The 18968-nt window shown below is 42.3% G+C and overlaps 1 protein-coding gene across 2 annotated transcripts; it reads left to right on the top strand.

The window, feature by feature from the left end:
• Positions 1–14868: 14868 nt before the first annotated feature.
• LOC117850636 (DNA repair protein RAD51 homolog B) lies at positions 14869–18959 on the top strand. 2 transcript variants are annotated; one of them, XM_034732494.2, is made up of 9 exons: positions 14869–15028; positions 16072–16216; positions 16330–16440; positions 16553–16644; positions 16852–16946; positions 17025–17138; positions 17859–17988; positions 18233–18354; positions 18451–18959. In XM_034732494.2, the coding sequence occupies exons 1-9, from the start codon at positions 14933–14935 to the stop codon at positions 18572–18574; spliced, it is 1029 nt and encodes a 342-aa protein (XP_034588385.1). In that variant the 5' UTR covers positions 14869–14932; the 3' UTR covers positions 18575–18959. The 2 variants fall into 2 exon arrangements, with proteins under 2 accessions (XP_034588385.1, XP_034588384.1); XM_034732493.2 differs by having other exon boundaries at positions 16532–16644.
• Positions 18960–18968: the final 9 nt, after the last annotated feature.

Raw genomic sequence — 18968 nt, 5'->3', positions numbered from 1 at the left:
GACCAATCGGTTGATGAGTTGATTTATTGTAGTGCAAGGCAACACTAATTTATAAAGGTCACCAACTCCTTCATGGCCAAAAGCGTGTAGAGCACCCCAGCAGAATCTTATCAATTAAAGGAAACTACTCAGCTGTCCCCCAAGGCCCCAACTGCCATTGGCTGAGCCAAACAACAATTAGGTCCTGTTTGGTTAACCCTCCTAAAATTTTTAGGAGCTAAAATCTGGATAGAATATGACTAAAGAACTAAACACCACCTCCTAAAAGCTCCTAAAAATTTTAGGAGGGGCCAAAAGTTTTAGGAGGTGAACCCCCTCCTAAAAGCTCCTAGAGTCCATCTGGACTCCCACTGCCCCTCCCGACTGCACGCTTTCCAACCCCGCGGCGGAGCACGGGTGGCAGGGAGTGGCGGGGGAACGGGGCCGCCGATCGTGCTCCGCCACCGGAGCTCCCTCGCGACATGGCTGCCGGCGCCCGTGCTCCACCGCCGGATCCGCCGGCCCCGCCGCCGCCCGTGCCCCACCGCCACTGAACTGCATCTTCCTGATGAACAACGGGGGTCGCCAGAGATCAACGCCGTCGTCGGCGAGGTGTGGTCCCGGCGTGGTCATCGACACCGAGCTCGAGGAGGGGGAGGCCTGCGGCGACGACAACACCGAGCTCGAGGAGGAGGAGGAGGCCTACGGCGGCACCGAGCTCGGGGCCGAGGCGGAGGCACCCTCCTCCTTGGCTCGCCGGATCAACGGGGGGTAGAGGGGGAGACGCGCTCTGGCGCTAGATCCCTGCCACCCCCATCCCCGCCGCCGCGGATCTGAGAGCCACGGATCACGACAGTGCTCCTTCTCACCCTCCGCGCTGCCAGCCGCCGCGGGGCCGGCCGCGGTGGTCCTTCCTCTACCTCGTCGTCCCTCTCCCACGGGAGGACCGCATCGTCGGTGCTAGGAATGGGTGGGGCGGCCCGCTTGCCGCCAAAGGAGGAAGGGGAGGCGGCCAAGGCGGCGACGGAGGCGGTGGCGTGGGGTAAGCAGAGGAAGTGGTGGGGGAGGAGGCAGTGGAGATGGCGCCGGGAGGTGGACTCGTCAAGTGGTAGAAGGAGGGGTAAAGAAGTCTTTTTGGCAGTGTATTTATCGCTTTTAGTCAATTTTAGGAGGTGGAACCAAACATATTTTTAGGAGGTTCTAGCAGCCTTCTGAAAGCTCCTAAAACTTTCAGGAGATGGGAACCAAACAAGCTCTTAGCCTCTGCACTTGAGCAACTCTCCTCTGAAATCCATCCTTTCGTGTCTCATAAAAGCGATTCTCCTGATTTCCTCTTATCTGGCCTATGCTTCTCCACACCAGGCTTCATCCGAATCGGCTTTCAGCGTTAATGTTATACTTTGATATGCCCCCATGCTGCAGCTTGATTGCCTTTAGATTTTATGAATGGGTCCCACTGGACGTGCCAAGAGCGTGTTGACGCAAAATATGGAATGCAGGCTTCTGCGTTGAACAACACGGAGGATCTGGGAGATCTGCTTAACTCCAGTGCAGGCTCCAAATCGGCTCACGAGTGGTGCAAGGCGTGCCAATCAATTTGACATGAAAATTGACAAGGTAAATATTAAATTCCTGAGTCGATCGGCGGCGAAGCCTTTCGAACTCATGGGTAGATGTTCTTAGAATAAACACCACGATAGAGAGATATTCAATATAGTCATGTGGTATAAATAAAAAAGTATTAATGGCATGTGTCATCGGCTATATGAGCCAACGGGTTAATATAAAGTATTGTAAAATAATAGCCATGAGAGGAGCCCTTGCTAACCATACGCACATCAAATAGATTAACAGATCTAGTCAATATCTTGATAAGTGTAATTGAACTTAGACAAGGTAACATAAATGAGAGGGCATTGACATCAATCTATTAATCTAAAAGATTAGAACATAGCAGTAAGGACCTCTTGCCTACCGCTTACGAACTAATTAGGCTAACAAAATCGAATCAATGTTATGACCATGTAATTGAACTTAGACATGGTAACACGGTGAGAGTGCATTAATTTCGGCCCATTAACCTAATCAGACAAGCTCACGGCAACAAAGCCTCATATGCACCCCTATCGGGTTAATGACATCGTCATGCTTCCCTGAGATCTGGATGATACCCAGCCGATGCATCGGTTCTCGACAGTAACGTACTGACATCAATGGCTTGACGGTTAGCAATACGAGGGGCAGGAGTAAAGATCTATCGAACCTAGCATATATAAAGCAATAAAAGCATGCAAGATCTACCAACCGATACAATCAGATAACTGTGAACATTTAAACAGGACAAGGGAGCTGATGAAAACAACCTAACCAGATCTAAACCGTTCGATAATTGTGAGAGCTTGATAAAACTAAGAGATCGATACGATGCAACTTAATAAAACCAAACAACTCGATAACTGTGAGCAACCGTCGAAGACAAGCAAAATATTGGACAAAGCCTAGAAAGTTCTACCTGCAATAAGATAATTTGATAACTAGCCACACAACCGAATATCAAAATATAAGACTTAACTTAGAAAGTTAGAGGTCGTAATGATCGGGTGACGGTACTTACAAGCTCGCCTAAGATCAAAGCCAATACAGCTGTGCGCGCAGGAAGGAACTCGTCGAAATTACTCTACTCTTACTCCTAGGATTTTGACGGCATGGCATCGAAAGGTTGTATTGATTGATTGATAGATAATCCTTTACAATGGCTAGGGGTTACATATTTATACCGTGGATTAATGACTGCTAATCAGCTAGGATAATGACTCGTACAAGACTTCCCTAAAAGGAAATATTAAGATACATGCATTCTAATTTTCCTTATGTAGAATCCTTGCTAATAAAGCTTTCTCCGGCCTTCGCATGCGAGTACTGCCCTTTCCATCTTAATTAATCAATCCAGCCATCGTCCTTTCTTTAATTACCTTGCATGCAGTCTAACATCTGTACGCATGCAAATAATCCTCATGACGCACGCAGCACCCGTCTCCGCATGTATCCATGCAACTCCGTACGTCTACTTGCAGGCCTCCGTACGTCATACAAACAAAATCATTGGCTTGGTTCCTCTTGTTGCCTGTGACTCCCGCAGACGTATGCTAGTGGCTGATTATCTTCCCTTACTTCAGATTACCTTATTTTGCTGGCCAACATATGCCCCCAATTCGGAGTATGAATGTTATGCTTCGAACTTTTGTAAGTCCAACGGTCTGAATCTTCTAGCCGATACAATCTGTTTTATTACTCTATGGGCTCGATACTTTGACTTTTCTGTTGTTGCTTGATGTTTCTTCGAGCTTCTACTCAAGTAAATCCAATCACTATTGGCTTGTTATCCTTTCTCATTTTACTTTGACGTCGGTGACTATGTGGAAAGATAATAAGAAGCCTCTATAAACATATCAATCTTCCAGCCCATATACTGTTTTGTTACACCAACGTGACTCACTGCCGCTTTAAGGTTGTACACCACACTACTTGCCATCCAAGCACCACTGATTTCTATGCCACAACTCCAACCGTGTGTCAAGCAATAGCAAGTATGCAAGCAGCTGCTGGCACCGTCATCCGCACTTGCGTGAAATAAATACCAAAGCTGCTGCCTTTTGTTCCTTCCTCATCCACATAAGGGTGGAGTGGAATGTCGACTAAGTTCATGAATCAAACCAACTTTACTTCTCCTGCTCAAATAGCTTGGGTTTTTTAAGGATTTTTAAACCAAAATATAACCGTGCTCCTCAAATGATTCTCTCAGATCGCTCAATATGTATGGTTCTTTACCAATGCATTGGGCTACCTCTTTTCCCCCTATTTCTAATAAGGTTTTTTTTGAGCTCAGGACAGGGGATGAAAAATAAGCAGACTTGTATTGCATATTTCGCAAAATCAAAAACCGGAACCAAGGAAAGAAACAAGTCATACAATCAAATCAAGATGTGCATTTGTGTGGAATTTCTTGGTGGAATTTATTTGAATTCCTTTTTTGCATAACTCTCTCTTTTACTTTCCTTTTGGGATATGGGCTACCTTTCTTTTTTTTTCTTCTCTTTCTTTTTTTTTATGCTTTTGAGCATTGATATCTTTTCTTTTTCTTTTTTCTTTTTTCTTTTTGCATAGCCCATACCCTTTTGCATAATGAATATAAAGAGTCATGTTAAAGGAATGGAATATTTTTGTGTGGATGGAAGGCATGTTTTTACGTAACTTCCAGTGTAGAAGTTAGCATGAGTATATGTGGGGTGTACGTGACCTTGATCATGAAAGCATGACTAGAACTTTTCAAGGGTCACAAACAGTTTGACAGAGCTCAATGCAAAAATAAGTAGCATATGAATAAGGTTTTCAAAGATATCAACGTATGGCTTTGGTAGGAATTCATCAATATCATTGAGGAGCTAAGCTATTTTTATTTTTGCAAGATAAAATTCCCAAGTATTTTGCAGGAAGAAGTAAGGTTTCTTTCATCATACCATATCTCCTGATAGATTAGCCGACGCCATGCACTATCCATCAAGCCTCATTTGACGAACCATCTGTCTCTTTGCCTTTATCAGCTTGCTTGATGCACCACTCTTGGTTTTGCCCCAAAGCGCAGAATTATTCCTGAAATTATCATTCACTGGTTTCTGAGTTAATTTTTTACGCAAACAATGTTATTATCATCCACTATTTCATATGCCTTTTGTTGCGGATGAAGGTAATTTTTTTGCTAGTAACATCAGATTTTGTTGCGGATGTTTCATTTCACAAAATCTGCAAATAGTACTGTCAGCTTGCTCAAGTTAACATGCACGTAGTTGTAGGAAACATATGCTTTGATGTTTAAATCCGAATAGAGTTGTTTCTGTATTAGTATTAATAGTATTCAAGCATGATACAGATATTTGACACAATAAAAACAACTAGATGCAATGTACTATTTTATTCCACATAAAACCTCCAGAACTTTCTTAGTTAGAGTTCCTACATTGAGCTTGTCTGCTTCATTTATTACATCCGAAATTTGCATGTCTGGACTCAAGAGAAGTAATTTTTCCCCTTTCCCCATCCATCTGTAGATCCAAGTTGACCAACCATATATATAGCAAGTTATTCCACCACGTCGTATCTCTAAGGATTTCATTGTTCTGAACATTTGCATTGTGATTAACAGGATCTAATTGCCGTGGCACCATGGAGGTTTTGGCGTGTATCTCGTGTTGGAGAAATAGGTGACTAATTTATCTCAAGTGCAAAAGAGAACTTGTATCCTCATTTGGTTATGATGCAGAACAAAGTTTGTGTTGAACAAAGCATCAGTAGTGTGTCAGTTTTCAGTTTTCATTATAATTGTTAGTTATGTCATACCTTCTTAAAGAGAGAATGTATGCTAATGCTACTATATATGTTCTCAAAGTTGAGTTAACTTACCTGCTCCAGTTAAAAGTTTTGTTTCTAATTATTTCTTTTGTGAGCATGCTCCTACTAAACCAACCAATAGAATTGAAGTAACACGTACAAGGTACCATTGCAATACAATGGCCTATTAAATTCACATTAGCTGGTGAAGAATGCCATAGCCAACACAACCATTTTAGGTCGGAGTGATAGCGAAGCCTAAATGTGTATTAAGACACTATACTTCTCATTTGCAATTCATATTTTATTGGCTTCTTTCTTGGATATTGTTTGAAGCAATATTTCATCCCAGAAAGAGTTAAATAGCTTTATAAGTTCCATGTTCCAACCATAATTTTTTCTTTAGTATATGTGAACAAAATACCATGTGTCTTGCTGAAAAAATAAACATAATACCATGTCATATCTCTTGATTTATCATACATCGTCTTTGGGTGAATTCCAATAAGATATGAATATATAGATGTCGCTGACCATGTATTAGATTTCACATTTTCTTTTTGGAGTGGAAGTTGGACACAGATCATGTCAGATATAAATACAGATGTCAGTTATGAATACAAATAAATGCGTATCAAATATGACACAAGTCAGGTTCGAACAATTTTAGTCACGAATATTTCTTTAAATATTGAACAAAAATCAACAACCACATGATCACACTTGTACCATTTATTAAAACATTCCATAGGTCCACAGTTCAACTATATCATGGTGAAAAGAAGCATAAGCATAGAGTGCTTAAACAAGTAAAATAGCAATAATACACCCTGAGCTACATTAAAACAAGCACAGCTAAATATAGTCATTGTCTTATGAATACTTAAGTACATGATATTCTAGTACAAAACATAAAAAAATTGTAGATAGTCAGACAAAGGTATAGCAATCGACTAATCAGTCAAAAATAACTAAAAATTTTAAAAATTATGTTAATCTCAAAGATTAATTAAGAACTTGTGCTTAAGTGTTAGTCAAACAACTCATTTTTTCTCATATTCGAAACTTTTCAAAAATAAGGTTGCATTAACTTGATCATTTTGTTTTTAGATTTATTGTAAATTTATTAGAATATTTTAGTGAAGTTATAGCTTGAACTTAGTTTGTAATTCATGCTTACAATACTTTAAATAATATGCAGATCTACCTTAGTTACTCATTAGGGCTGAAATTCATGTTGGGCATGTAGGCCTCACCTGTAACAGATTTGCAATTCTACTATTCCAAAGTCGATTTTATAGCACATGAAAATTGTATAAAAAATGTTACATTACCATTGATTCCTGCAAATAACGTCTGCTACAAGATGAGAAAATATTGGGACAAGGATGTTTAGTAAAATGGATTGGTTTTTTAATATAGCTGTAGGCTCTTTTATGAATGGGCCATCCATTCACAGTTTTTTTTTCTTATAATTCTCTACCTTGCAACATGCTTCACCCTTCTCACTTCATTTATTACCTCCCATTTTGTCACAATTCCCTCTGCATGATTCACCCTTGTTGCATTCTTCACCACCCTTGTCTCATAATGATCTGAATGACCAACACATCTGGAGGGCCTGTCACTGCAAACCATGAAATGGAGGAAGCGATGATACCTTAGGTCGAGCCAGAGGCAAATCTCAACGAGTAGAATGACATGAATATGGAGGATATTGATGCCTCTTGTGCACATGTTTTGTAAATGCGAGTGAGTGGTGACATTGTAGCTTTTCCCTTAGTATTCTCTAAAGTTTTATTGAGTTAAAGGATCAGAACCAAACTCACTAAGATTTTCTATATAACTAAATGAATCTAATCCTACCATATAAAGCATAAGTTGCATATAACACTAAATTCAACATAAGATAAACATTGTGGGCATGAATAGAACACAACCACGTAAATACAAGAGAGAACATAAGAACCAAATGCCTTCTCATTATATTTCTAGCCTATGAGGAAGTACATGCATCATCCAAAGCATCTTTAAACTACCTACTACCCTCTGTTATACTCCCTGATTACTTAATACTCTACTAGACCCAAATCCTATCACTATATAGTTGTCCTGTGCAAGAGGTTCCAATGTCACGACCACATAGGCTCACTAGAGATATCATTATGCGTGTCTTGTTGTCATGAAGGATCGACGAGCTAGATCTAATCTCCATGATTACATAAGAAAACTATGCATGAAATTAGAATGGGCACATCCATGACAATAGAAAGCATAAAAGGAGGTAAAGAATCGCTAACAATTTTGAAAGATATGATGACAGTGACTAAAGCAATAATATATTAGATCATCATGTCTGAGTACATACCACAGTGATCTCCTACTTGGCTCTTGATTTCCACCATGGCTTAGTCACACTTGGAGGCCATGATGGCTCGGGTCTTGTCTAAGCCATCTCCTTGACACAAATGTGAAGCCTTGCGGCAACCCTCTGCTTCCTATGGTATGTTGGTCCCTTTGTTTTTTTTTTTCAATTTCTAGTAGCATGATCTGTGGTTGTAGCCGAGGGGATCATATATATAGTCTCCAAAAGTAATGGATACTAGGCTGATTGTCCCAAGGGTTTTGGGGGTCTTACTAACCTCAAATGCCTAAGGCTTCTATACATAAGTTGTAGGACTTTTTAAGTTGACAAATATAGACATCACATTCACCCTAGTTGGAGTTCATACGTGGGAGATATGGCCTATGCAGGATCTCCCGCTACTATAGAACTTTGACATTCCAATCTTGAGCTTCCCTTGAATTAGACTTGCCGAAACACTAAACCCTTCATCCCCAAGCTTCCAAGAATCAAAGTTCATCCAATATGGATGTGTCTTGGTGCAGAAGTAGACTAGGCCCATCAGCCCACCACATTTTGGTCTCTAATGGTGCTCCTCTTCCTCATGTAGACTCCATGCATTGTCCAAAGTCTGTACCCAAATTAAGTTGAAAAGGGAACTATTTATGTCATATTTCTAATGATTTTCCAACAGGGTACTTGATTCCAATGAAACGGGTACTTGATTACATGTCATTAATGAGCACCGACAATCTTCTCATGCTTTAAGCTTGCTTGTCCTCGATCAAGTATAGGATACTTACTTAATAGAAAATTAATGTTTCTCTTCAATGTCATTGGTTCACTCAGTTATATGTAATAAAACATATTGATCTCTCAGTTGTTTACCACTAAGTTAAGTTCAATTGTGACTAACTACTTTTTCACCGTGGCCGAATGACTAGAAATAAAAAAGGGCACAATTAAAATAAACTAATGCTCTCAAACTAAGTGAACTCCGTACCCTTATATTGTTTAATCATGATTTTTTTTCAAAAAGTTACTAATCCAACATAGAAGAATCTCGTGCAACAATTCATGAAAAAACTTATAAAGTTATTCAAGCATATACTAAGATTATTTTCAACCTAATCTACTCATAAACAAAAGTGGAAGGCTTATGTGAAGTTTGGAATGTAAAACCAATTGTTGCAAAACATTGTATCTAAACTATTGTCGAACTAAGAGATAGCTTTTGGAATTACTGATATTTGTAAAAAAAAAAGGGTCATGAAAAATAAACATCGGAGAGGGAGGTGTTAATAGCATGCACATGTAAAAAAATTGGTTACGAGACAATTTTAGTAGTTATTTAGGTCATGTACTCTGTTTGTTCCAAAATGTACAGGTTAATTAAGTTTTGTCTTAAGTTAAAATTTATAAATTTAACTGGGTTTCTAAAAAACATTCTCTTAGGAGTGAATTCCAATAAAATATTTAAAGATCCTCTTAGGGGTGAATTCCAATAAAATATTTAAAGATTCTCTTAAGTGAATTCCAATAACGGTACCTAGTCATATCACGCCTTATAAATGGGAATTGAGGGAGTATGTTGGGTTTTTTTACTTTTTTTAATAAATTTGGTTAAAGTTTAAAAAGTTTAATTCATGGTAAAACTAAAATGGCCTAGATTTGGAAAGGGAAGTAACTTTCATAATTATAATTCTAACGTTGTAAATATGTGGAGCCAATATTCCTTTTCTCTTTAAAAAGCCATGGTGGATTTTTTATCTTCTATCATTAAATAATACTTCCTCCATTTCAAATTGTGTATTGTTTTGGCTTTTCTACATTGATAGATATTGCTTTGTATCTAGGCATAATGTATATTTAGATGCATAGCAAAAATTATGCATCCGGAAGAGCCAAAACAACATGTAATTTGAAACGAAGGGAGTATAAAAATGTACATAAACACCCCCGGTAAACCATTTCAGGTTGCCCCCTCAGAAGTCATCTTGTTACAAATACCCACCACCTCCTTAATCTTTTTGCAAATACCCACCTAGTGTGCGCAAACAGAACCGATTTAATATGTTTTTAAAAAAAATAGCGAGCTGCCAATGTGATCTTTACCGAAATTAGATACTTCTAGAGTATAATCTGGACTTTTTTTTTGAGATTTCAAAAAGGAAATGCTAGTGAGAGACTAATGTCACACTGAGTTTCACTATTTGTACAAGAATAATTAAACAAAAATAGTAAATGAAAAGCATTTGGAAAAGTTTGACTATGCTACCGCGGCTTGTAGTGGCTCTATCTTGGCGAAAACTCGAGTAGCTTCAATTAAATTTGCACACACTAGCTGGCTATTTGCAACAAAATTAAGTAGGTGGCTTATGAGGCAATGTCAAACTTTGAACATAGGGCCATGTTTAGTTGCCCAAGTTGGGACCTCCCAACTTGGGAGTTACTGTGCAGCCGAAATTTGGCCCTCAGCCAAATTCTGGAGGTCCAAAATTGGTTGTCCCTAAACTTTGCAATACACTGTTTCATCATTATACCATGCATTATTTCATCATTATACCAGCAATTCACATGCATGTTGTCCTCCAAAAAATGCACTGAACCAGGCCAAATGACAACACAATTCATTGCTATTTCAACAACAAAACTTCAAGGAAAATATTCTCAAGTGCACCGCAAATTATTACAGATTCACAACACCGAAAATTGTTACACCTAATCACAAAGTACATAAACAATTACATGTCCTCAAACACAAATTATTCAAGACCTAGCAAACAAATGTTCAGCAAGCATGTCTCGGAATGCATTCATGCTTGCCATGTCCGCACTCTCCGGCGCAGGCACTGTTTCCGGCTGATCCTGAGTGCCTTCAACAGGCACATAGTTAATGTTGCTGTCCACTATACCAAAGTGACTATCAAAGTCACCATTAATCCTAATGAAGTTGTGCAACGCCATGCATGCACATATAATCCGTGTTTGTGTTTCTGGTGGATAGGCCGGGATGTCCAACAATATGCGCCACTTCATTTTCAACACTCCAAACGCCCTTTGGATCACATTTCTAAGAGATGAATGTGCAAAGTTGAATATCTCCTTCATACCTTGTGGTTCGGGCGCGTTTTGAAAGTCTTGGATGTGATACTTGGTCTGCCGGTAAGGAGCCAGGAAGCCGGTGCGGTTTGCATACCTCGAGTCCACCAAGTAGTATTTCTCTACACCAGCAGTAAGTACCTGTAAGTTTACAATGGTTGCATTAGAAAACACTAATGACCTACAAACAGTTGTGTGTACCTCTAGGTGGCTTTGGGAACTTGTCACTGTAAGTTGTCATTGCATCGTCAAACACCCTCATGTCATGCACTGAACCAGGCCACTTAGCAAGCACAAAAGTGAAGATCATATCCAAGTCACAAGCGGCCATGACATTCTGGGTTGTCTTGCCCTTCCTACACATGTGCTGCATAAACTTTGCACTTGGCACAACAACAGGAATGTGAGTGCCATCTATTGCTCCTATGCAACCCTTGAATTCAGGGTAGAACCGATTGTTTTGTAGCCTAGGATGCATTGTTCTAAACTCTGGGTCCCTAGGTATAATGATGTCGGCGGATAGGTCTACCATAAAATTGAGGACTTTGTAGAATAGGCTATGCACAGTGGCTAGTGATCTCTCAAATCTGTCCTCTGCTTGCCTAACAGATTGTGGTGCCCCACATATCCAAAGGAACATTCCTAGAGCCTCAATAGTGCTAGATTTATTTGATGCTGTCAGTCCATACACAGATTTCAACAAATCATGCAGCCTATAAAACATGTGTGGGGTCATCCTAAACATGGTGCAGCAGGATGATTCATTGGCAAGCTTGTTAACTACCCATTGCTCCCCAGTCAATGGTGGATTCCTAAACGGTCCTCTATTGCAATACTTGTCCATATGAATAGCATATCCATATGTACCATAGATAAATGGTGCTTCATCATCGTCTTCTACCACCAATGTCCAGAATAGTTCCCACCACTCGTCCAGCAACTTCTCCTCGTCGTCCTGGTCCTCGTCATCCTCCTGGTTCTCCTCGTCCTCCTCGTCCACTGAAGCTTCAACTTGGGCACCAAAATGAGCATCAACATCCTGCGCATTCCAAAAAAACACAGCAACAGTTAGTAGAATTCAATTGGTAGCCACAGTAGTAAATGCTGCTACCTTCAGTGAAACATCACGTGTTCGAAGACAGAGGCAATAACTTTAACAAATAATAACCAAACTGCTCTAAATTGAACAACCATGCTGTTAATATAGCACTTGCCAACATAGTTCATCATATGTTCATCATCACAACATAAACAATACCAACACAACTTAATTCAACTACAAGTCATGACAAGCACACAAAAGACATGACAAGCACACACAAAAGACATAGGGTCTGGTTTTACACCGTAGAGGCATATTGCTTGATCATTGACAGCCTTGCTTCAACAGGTGTGCACAGGAAGATATTGCGTAGGTCATCATGCATGAAGATCTTGACGACACCATTCCAGAGTTGTCCTTCCATCAGGTGCACTCCAAGCTCTGTCGCTGAATCTGTAACTAGTTTCTGTTCTTGTTTCCTAGCATCCCGTCGCTGCTTCTTCTTGTCCTTCAGATCTTCAACCTCCTTCATCTTATCCTCTAAGGCCCTTTGGATCACTGATGTCCTATGATCGTAACTGGAGTTGAACCTTGTCATGTTGATGTTCATGTTCCGAACAGCACCGCCCTTGTTCTTCTTGCTGGGGCTTGTAGCTGTGCTGCGGATGCTGCTGGAGCTCCTCTTGCTCCCACTGCTGACTGGGGTCGCACAGCTCCGAGGGGTGCCACAGTCAGCATCAGCATCATCTTCTTCGCCGCTGCTGATGAAGTTGATCTGCCGGCTGACCCCAGGAACAAAGGAGGTATCTCTAGTCACTGCTACTCCACAGAACATGCGGTCCAGTTCGTCAATGTATTCTGGCCATCCATCCTTCAGATCATACCAGTCAGCGTGCCCCTGCATTGCAAATAACAACACACAGACATTCAATAGCTAGGACAGAAAGGAAACGAGTACATATGAGGTGTTCACATATCACTAACCTTGCAATTGGTCTGCCACCACTTATCACTAGCAATCACAGAGCCATCTTCTCTGTGCCCCAAGCCTGTGCACTTTGTCCGCAGATTTTGGATGAACTACCAAAGCAACTTCAACTGCCTGTACTTGTAACCAAACTGCTCACTATTCCGGAACTTGCCAGTCGCTGCTAGGAACTTTTCCTGAACATCTTTCCAGCCCCACTTGCTCATGTTGCCATTCTTGCAGTTACCCAACTCAATTTGCTGGTAGTAAAGCTCACAAAACACCTGGGTATCCTCTTTGGTCCACTTGGCTCTGCTTGGCTCATTCTGTGCATAATGTAATTGAACAAGCAATGCATGAACTCCTATTGACAGTAACCATGACTAAGCAATACATTTCATGCACACCAGGGAAAAATGTACGCGTACCCACATATCCAGATCATGGAAGTAAAGAGAGGGAGTGGGAACAAGTACCGGATTGTTGTCGGTGTCCTGTGCTTGAGCTGCGCCACGACGCCAGGAACCGCAGACCCTGGCCATAGGACGCTGCTGACGAGGCAAGGGAGCCGCGACCTAGCCACCGCTGCCGGAAGGCTCTCGGCCGGGAGGGCCGCCCCGGCTGCTGGCGCCTCCTCCCACTTGGTCATCGGAGCGAAGGATCCCTTCGTAGTCGTTGATGTGCGGCCAACCGGAGGTTGCATTGAGGTTGAGGCCGGACATACCCAGCTGGCTTGGGTGGGCAAGGTGGACGACGAGCTCTAATGCGGCGCGGAGGTGAAGGGGTTGTACGCACCGGTTCCTGAGCCCGGCGGCGCCAGGGAGAACAAGTTCCTCGTGCGGTGGCCGGCGTCGTAGACGGGGATGTTGCCGAAGTCCAACCCCGAAGAGCCATCTCCGTATCCGTCGGCGTTGAAGGCCGCGGGGTTGCCGGATCCGCCAACGGTGAAGCCCGCGGGGAGTCTGGATCCGCCGGCGTTGAACTCCGCGCCGTCCCCTTCGTCGTTGAAGTCGTCCATCACCGCCGACGGGGTCAACAACGGTGCACCCGGTACCGAACACCGTGCAGCGGACCGAGTAGGTCCTGGATCTGGTGGTGGAAAGGTCGATTGGAGCGGAGGCGACGATAGGAGCGGTGGGGGAGAGGGACAGTGGCTGAGGGGGACAGATCTAGGCGGGGGAGAGGGAGAGCGGCGGGGGAGAGGGCCAGCGGGGCGGGGGATTCCTAGAGCGGCAGGGGAGGGGGAGAGCGGCGGGGAGACGAGAGCGGTGGGGGAGAGGCGAGCGGCGCGGGTGAGGGGGGAGCGGCGGGGGAGAGGACACCGGCGGGGAAGAGGGCGAGCGGCGCGGGCGAGGGGGAGAGCGGCGGGGGAGAGGACACCGGCGGGGGAGAGGGCGAGCGACGCGGGGGAGGGGGGAGCGGCGGGGAGGGGGAGAGCGGCGGGGGGGGGGAGGGAGAGTGACTGCGGACGGTGCTAGGGTTGGGAGTGCGGCCGGTGCTGTGCCGCTGGATAAGGTTGCGAAGTTTGGGCTGAAATCGGGACATCCTAAAGGCCGATTTTGGACCAAAGTTTGGTAGGCCGTTTAGTTCAAAAGTCCAAAAAGGTGGCCCAAATACTGTACAAAGGCCTTGTTTAGTTCCCTCCAAAATTCCAACTTTGGCACTATGCAAAAAGAAGGTTGCCCATCACATCAAACTTGCGGTACATGCATGAAGTACTAAATGTAGACAAAATCAAAAACTAATTGCACAGTTTTGTTGTACTTTGCGAGACGAATCTTTTGAGCCTAATTAGTCAATGTTTGGACAATAATTTACAAATACAAACGAAATGCTACAGTTGCGCATTTATAGTAAAATCCCAACTTTAGCACTCCCAAATTGGAAACTAAACAAGGTCAAAGTCAAATTCGACCCTCAACTTAACAAGGCCTAGGATTGTTTATGCAATTTTACCCTTTTTTATAATCAAGTTGCACCCTGTGTCCTGTCTTCCGAGAGAAGGAAGCGGGAGCGGAAGCCCTATATATAATTTTTGCCGCCTTCGAGCCCTCTTTGAACCCAAAACCAACCAAACCACCTTCAGTCCCTTCCAGTCGCTGCGAGTGGGCCCATGTCGTCGTCCGCGGCGCATCAGAAGGCCGCTGCGGCGGCGCCGGCGGAGGAGGAGGCGGTGGATCACGGTCCCTTGCCCATCGAGCAGCTACAGGTATGACTTCCTCCGCCGCACCATCGCCCAGCTCTTGGTTCGATCCCTCCAAGAACCACGTTTCTAGGATGTTTCCACCGTTTCTTAGTTGGTGTACCTGGTGGATCCTTGGGGGGCGAAACCCTAGGTTCTTCATGCTTTCGCGCCCCTGAAACCGCACGAATTCGAGGGTTTCATCGACGATTTGGTCCGTTGGGAGGGGTGCGCCGAGGTGGTTTAGCCCAATTTGGGGAATTTCTAGGGGAGTTCTTGGGGCCTCCCAATCCCCATGTTCTTGTTTGTTTTCTGCTCGGAAATTTTTTACAAAATGCCAAGGGAATGAAGGTTTCTCCCCTCTGATTTTCGTGTTGCGGCTGCCAAATCCTAATTTCTTGGGCCTCTTCTCAAGTTGGCCTGCAATTGCCGAGTTGGAGTTCTTCAAATTTTTTTCACTGATTCAGAGTCAATATGCAGCGTAGCAACAACGAGTATATGCTTTATGCTGGTTTAATTCTTCACCACAGATAGCATTGAATGACCCCATGTGTCAGTTCTTTCGAACCTGAAAGGCTACGGATATTGTTTTGCCTTGTGTATGAGTTGAATGCAGAAATTAGGTACATGTACTACATTATTGAACTGTTATGATCAAACAAATGTCATAATTGCATTGCACCTTGGCAAAAAGAGGTCCATATGTTCTGAAAACTACTTTCTAAGACTTCATTTTTTCAGCATTGCAATTCAGTATGTGTTAAGATGCGTATCAGCAACAGAAGCTGCAAAATATTTTCACCTCCTAACTCCTATCATTGATTTCTTTATCTACATTAGCTGCAATTCTACTGTTAGACTGTACTACTACTTTGCTACTTCCGAGAGAAAAGTGACATTGTGACAGTTGGGTGCACTATCCTTCTTTGCATAATGCCTTCAGTAGGCTATTGAACTGGATGTAATCTGTTAATGTTATCTCAATGGGAATGGGGGATCTTCTCGTAGGAAAAAAAAATAGTCCGGTGTAGCTGAACCGTTATATGATTCTTGTAAAATTTCCTGCGCAGACTTCTGGAATAGCTGCACTTGATGTGAAAAAGCTCAAAGATGCTGGTCTCTGCACCGTGGAATCTGTAGCTTACTCTCCGAGGAAAGATCTTTTGCAAATTAAAGGGATTAGTGAAGCCAAAGTCGACAAGATAATTGAAGCGGGCAAGTAATTGTTTGCTTCTGTTATAGAGCACATTATTACATTTCTTTTTGTATAAAAATAAATTTCCTATGCGAACCATAAATGTTCACAAAATGTTCACAAACACTGGCAGCTTCCAAGTTGGTTCCACTAGGATTTACTAGTGCTAGCCAACTTCATGCGCTGAGGCTTGAGATCATCCAGATTACAACTGGATCAAGAGAGCTTGATCAAATTTTGGATGGTAATGTACTGCTGGCTGTCTGGCTATCATTATTTTTTAAATGCCTTACTGCCATAATTGTGGTATATGATAAGCAATAACAACTGTGTAGTTATGTTTTCAATTTCAACAGGAGGAATAGAAACTGGGTCTATCACAGAGATCTATGGTGAATTTCGCTCTGGGAAGACTCAGCTGTCCCACACTCTCTGTGTCACATGTCAGGTATTGCGCTGAAATACCAATTCTAAGATAACAAATCACCACAACTAATACAGGAATGATTTCTAGAATAACATGCTCCAATATGTCTCTGTTTGTATGTTGATAAAGCACCTACTGTTTACTGCTGTTTGAAAATATATTAGTCTGCTCTTGCAGTTATTGCATAATTTTTTTTTAGTTTTACAAATGTGGTAGTGATTTATGCAGCTCCCACTGGATCAAGGTGGTGGTGAAGGAAAAGCTTTGTATATTGATGCAGAGGGCAAGTTCAGGCCACAAAGACTTCTCCAGATAGCAGACAGGTGATATGGCAATTGAAATATTATTTGCTTCACTGCTATTTAGACTCGAACTGTTAAACAAATTTATTTTGTTTCCAGGTTTGGCTTGAATGGTGCTGATGTACTGGAGAATGTGGCTTATGCCAGAGCATATAACACTGATCATCAATCAAGACTTTTGCTGGAGGCAGCTTCCATGATGGTGGAGACCAGGTGAGTTTATCTATTTATATAGAACTTTTGGTATACATGTCTAGTGATAGTAGCAAACTAAACTTGCTAAAAACATTTTACCTTTGATTTCACTTCATCTTTTGGAGGTTTGATAATACTAATATAAGGATGATGTTCAATATGTTTACGGTTGCATAGTTTGCTACCGATAAGTAAGATATTAAGAAGCTTCATTTATTGTCCCCGTGGAGCAGAAGAAAAGGGTATTAGTTGTGATTCATGATCCACATTACCTTCAAGGAGTTGGCAAATTGGAATTCGGCAATGCATGCTATTGTAATGTGCACTGGTTCATATGTGCTTTGCTGATAATTTTAGTCAGTATATCAAATGCCCTTTTCTCTTACTACAGCCTTTTAACCTTCATGAACAGGCAATGAAATAGATACATGGGTTTTTCATTGGGCAAAACCTGTGTACTAGTGAAACTGGTATCTTGCAGGTCAGACCATATTTGTTTACATTTGCTTTAAATAGGAGGATCCTAGTGGTGTGGCCCAATGAGAAATCATTTTTTATGACAATGCTTGTGTAGCAAATAACAAGGCATGTGCCAGGTTTCTAGCTCCTGTCATAAAGCCATTTAGATTCTGACATCTTAAATATTTGACAAATTCAAACATTAGAACTCCATTGACCTTTTGCCTAGCACATGCTTCTCATCCCCAGTATTGCTAAATTGAAGCTCTATTTCTGCAGGTTTGCTCTTATGGTTGTGGATAGTGCCACAGCCCTATACAGAACTGATTTCTCTGGTAGAGGAGAGCTATCAGCAAGACAGATGCACCTGGCTAAGTTTCTTAGGAGCCTTCAGAAGTTAGCAGATGAGGTAATCAGCTTTTACTTTGATCACTGATGGCAATTGAAAATATTAGTTCTATTGAATTTCATACATTTGGTCTTGCAAATATTACTACAACTGAAGTTTTATGGAAAATTATTGCAACCAAAATATGGAACATACTTCTACTTCTCTTTGCTGCATACTGCTCAATTTGCCAATCAAGCGTAGCACCAACAGATTGGTCTCATGCCTATTTGGTATACTCACCTTTTTTTATGGCTGGCTCTAGTTTGGAGTGGCAGTGGTAATCACTAACCAAGTAGTGGCTCAAGTGGATGGTGCTGCAATGTTTGCTGGGCCACAAATCAAACCCATTGGAGGGAACATCATGGCTCATGCTTCCACGACTAGGTGCGCTACTCTGAGTAACCTGATGTCTCTATAGTTTATACTGCTGCTTCTGTTCAGTGCCTCGGTGTCTGAAACATGTCAATGTTGCGAAATCAGGCTCTTTCTTCGCAAGGGGAGAGGGGAGGAGCGGATCTGTAAAGTAGTAAGCTCTCCCTGTCTAGCTGAAGCTGAAGCAAGGTTTCAGATATCATCCGAGGGTGTCACTGATGTCAAGGACTGAAAAACTCTCCGCATGTGCAGCCTACAGCACGCCTTGCCTGCTCTTATGAATCGCTGGTTCGCTGTTTGCATTCTCACTGCCAGAGATGCTTGGATTAGTGCAGGTCCCTTGTACAACCACAATGGCAGTCTAGGCTGCCCCAATGGAAATGTGCATATGTTGTATCTTGGACAGGCATTGTTATCTTAATGTAAAGTGCCGCGTGGCCAAATGATAGATGTACAGCCAATCAATGACGATTTGGCAACTCAGCATGCTGCATCAAGCCCTGTTCTTCATTCTGAATGTACTTTATTTGCCATGATGCCGTTTAATAGATTTTGTTTTCTTGTAGTGATAAACAGTTTATGCTACCAACATTTGACTCCCTCTGTTCTTATGTAAATTATGTTTC

The sequence above is a fragment of the Setaria viridis genome, chromosome 3 (assembly GCF_005286985.2).
Source record: "Setaria viridis chromosome 3, Setaria_viridis_v4.0, whole genome shotgun sequence".
NCBI classification, from domain to species: domain Eukaryota; kingdom Viridiplantae; phylum Streptophyta; class Magnoliopsida; order Poales; family Poaceae; genus Setaria; species Setaria viridis.
The sequence above is the reverse complement of the archived record's forward strand: the minus strand, read 5'-3'. Positions and strand labels throughout refer to the sequence as shown.

Excerpts from the sequence above, each read along its gene's own strand:
- LOC117850636 (XM_034732493.2), top strand. The coding sequence starts at position 14,933 with ATGTCGTCGTCCGCGGCGCATCAGAAGGCCGCTGCGGCGGCGCCGGCG. Across the intron at positions 15,029-16,071 it reads TGCCCATCGAGCAGCTACAG|ACTTCTGGAATAGCTGCACT; the intron begins GTATGACTTCCT and ends TTTCCTGCGCAG. Across the intron at positions 16,217-16,329 it reads CGACAAGATAATTGAAGCGG|CTTCCAAGTTGGTTCCACTA; the intron begins GCAAGTAATTGT and ends AAACACTGGCAG.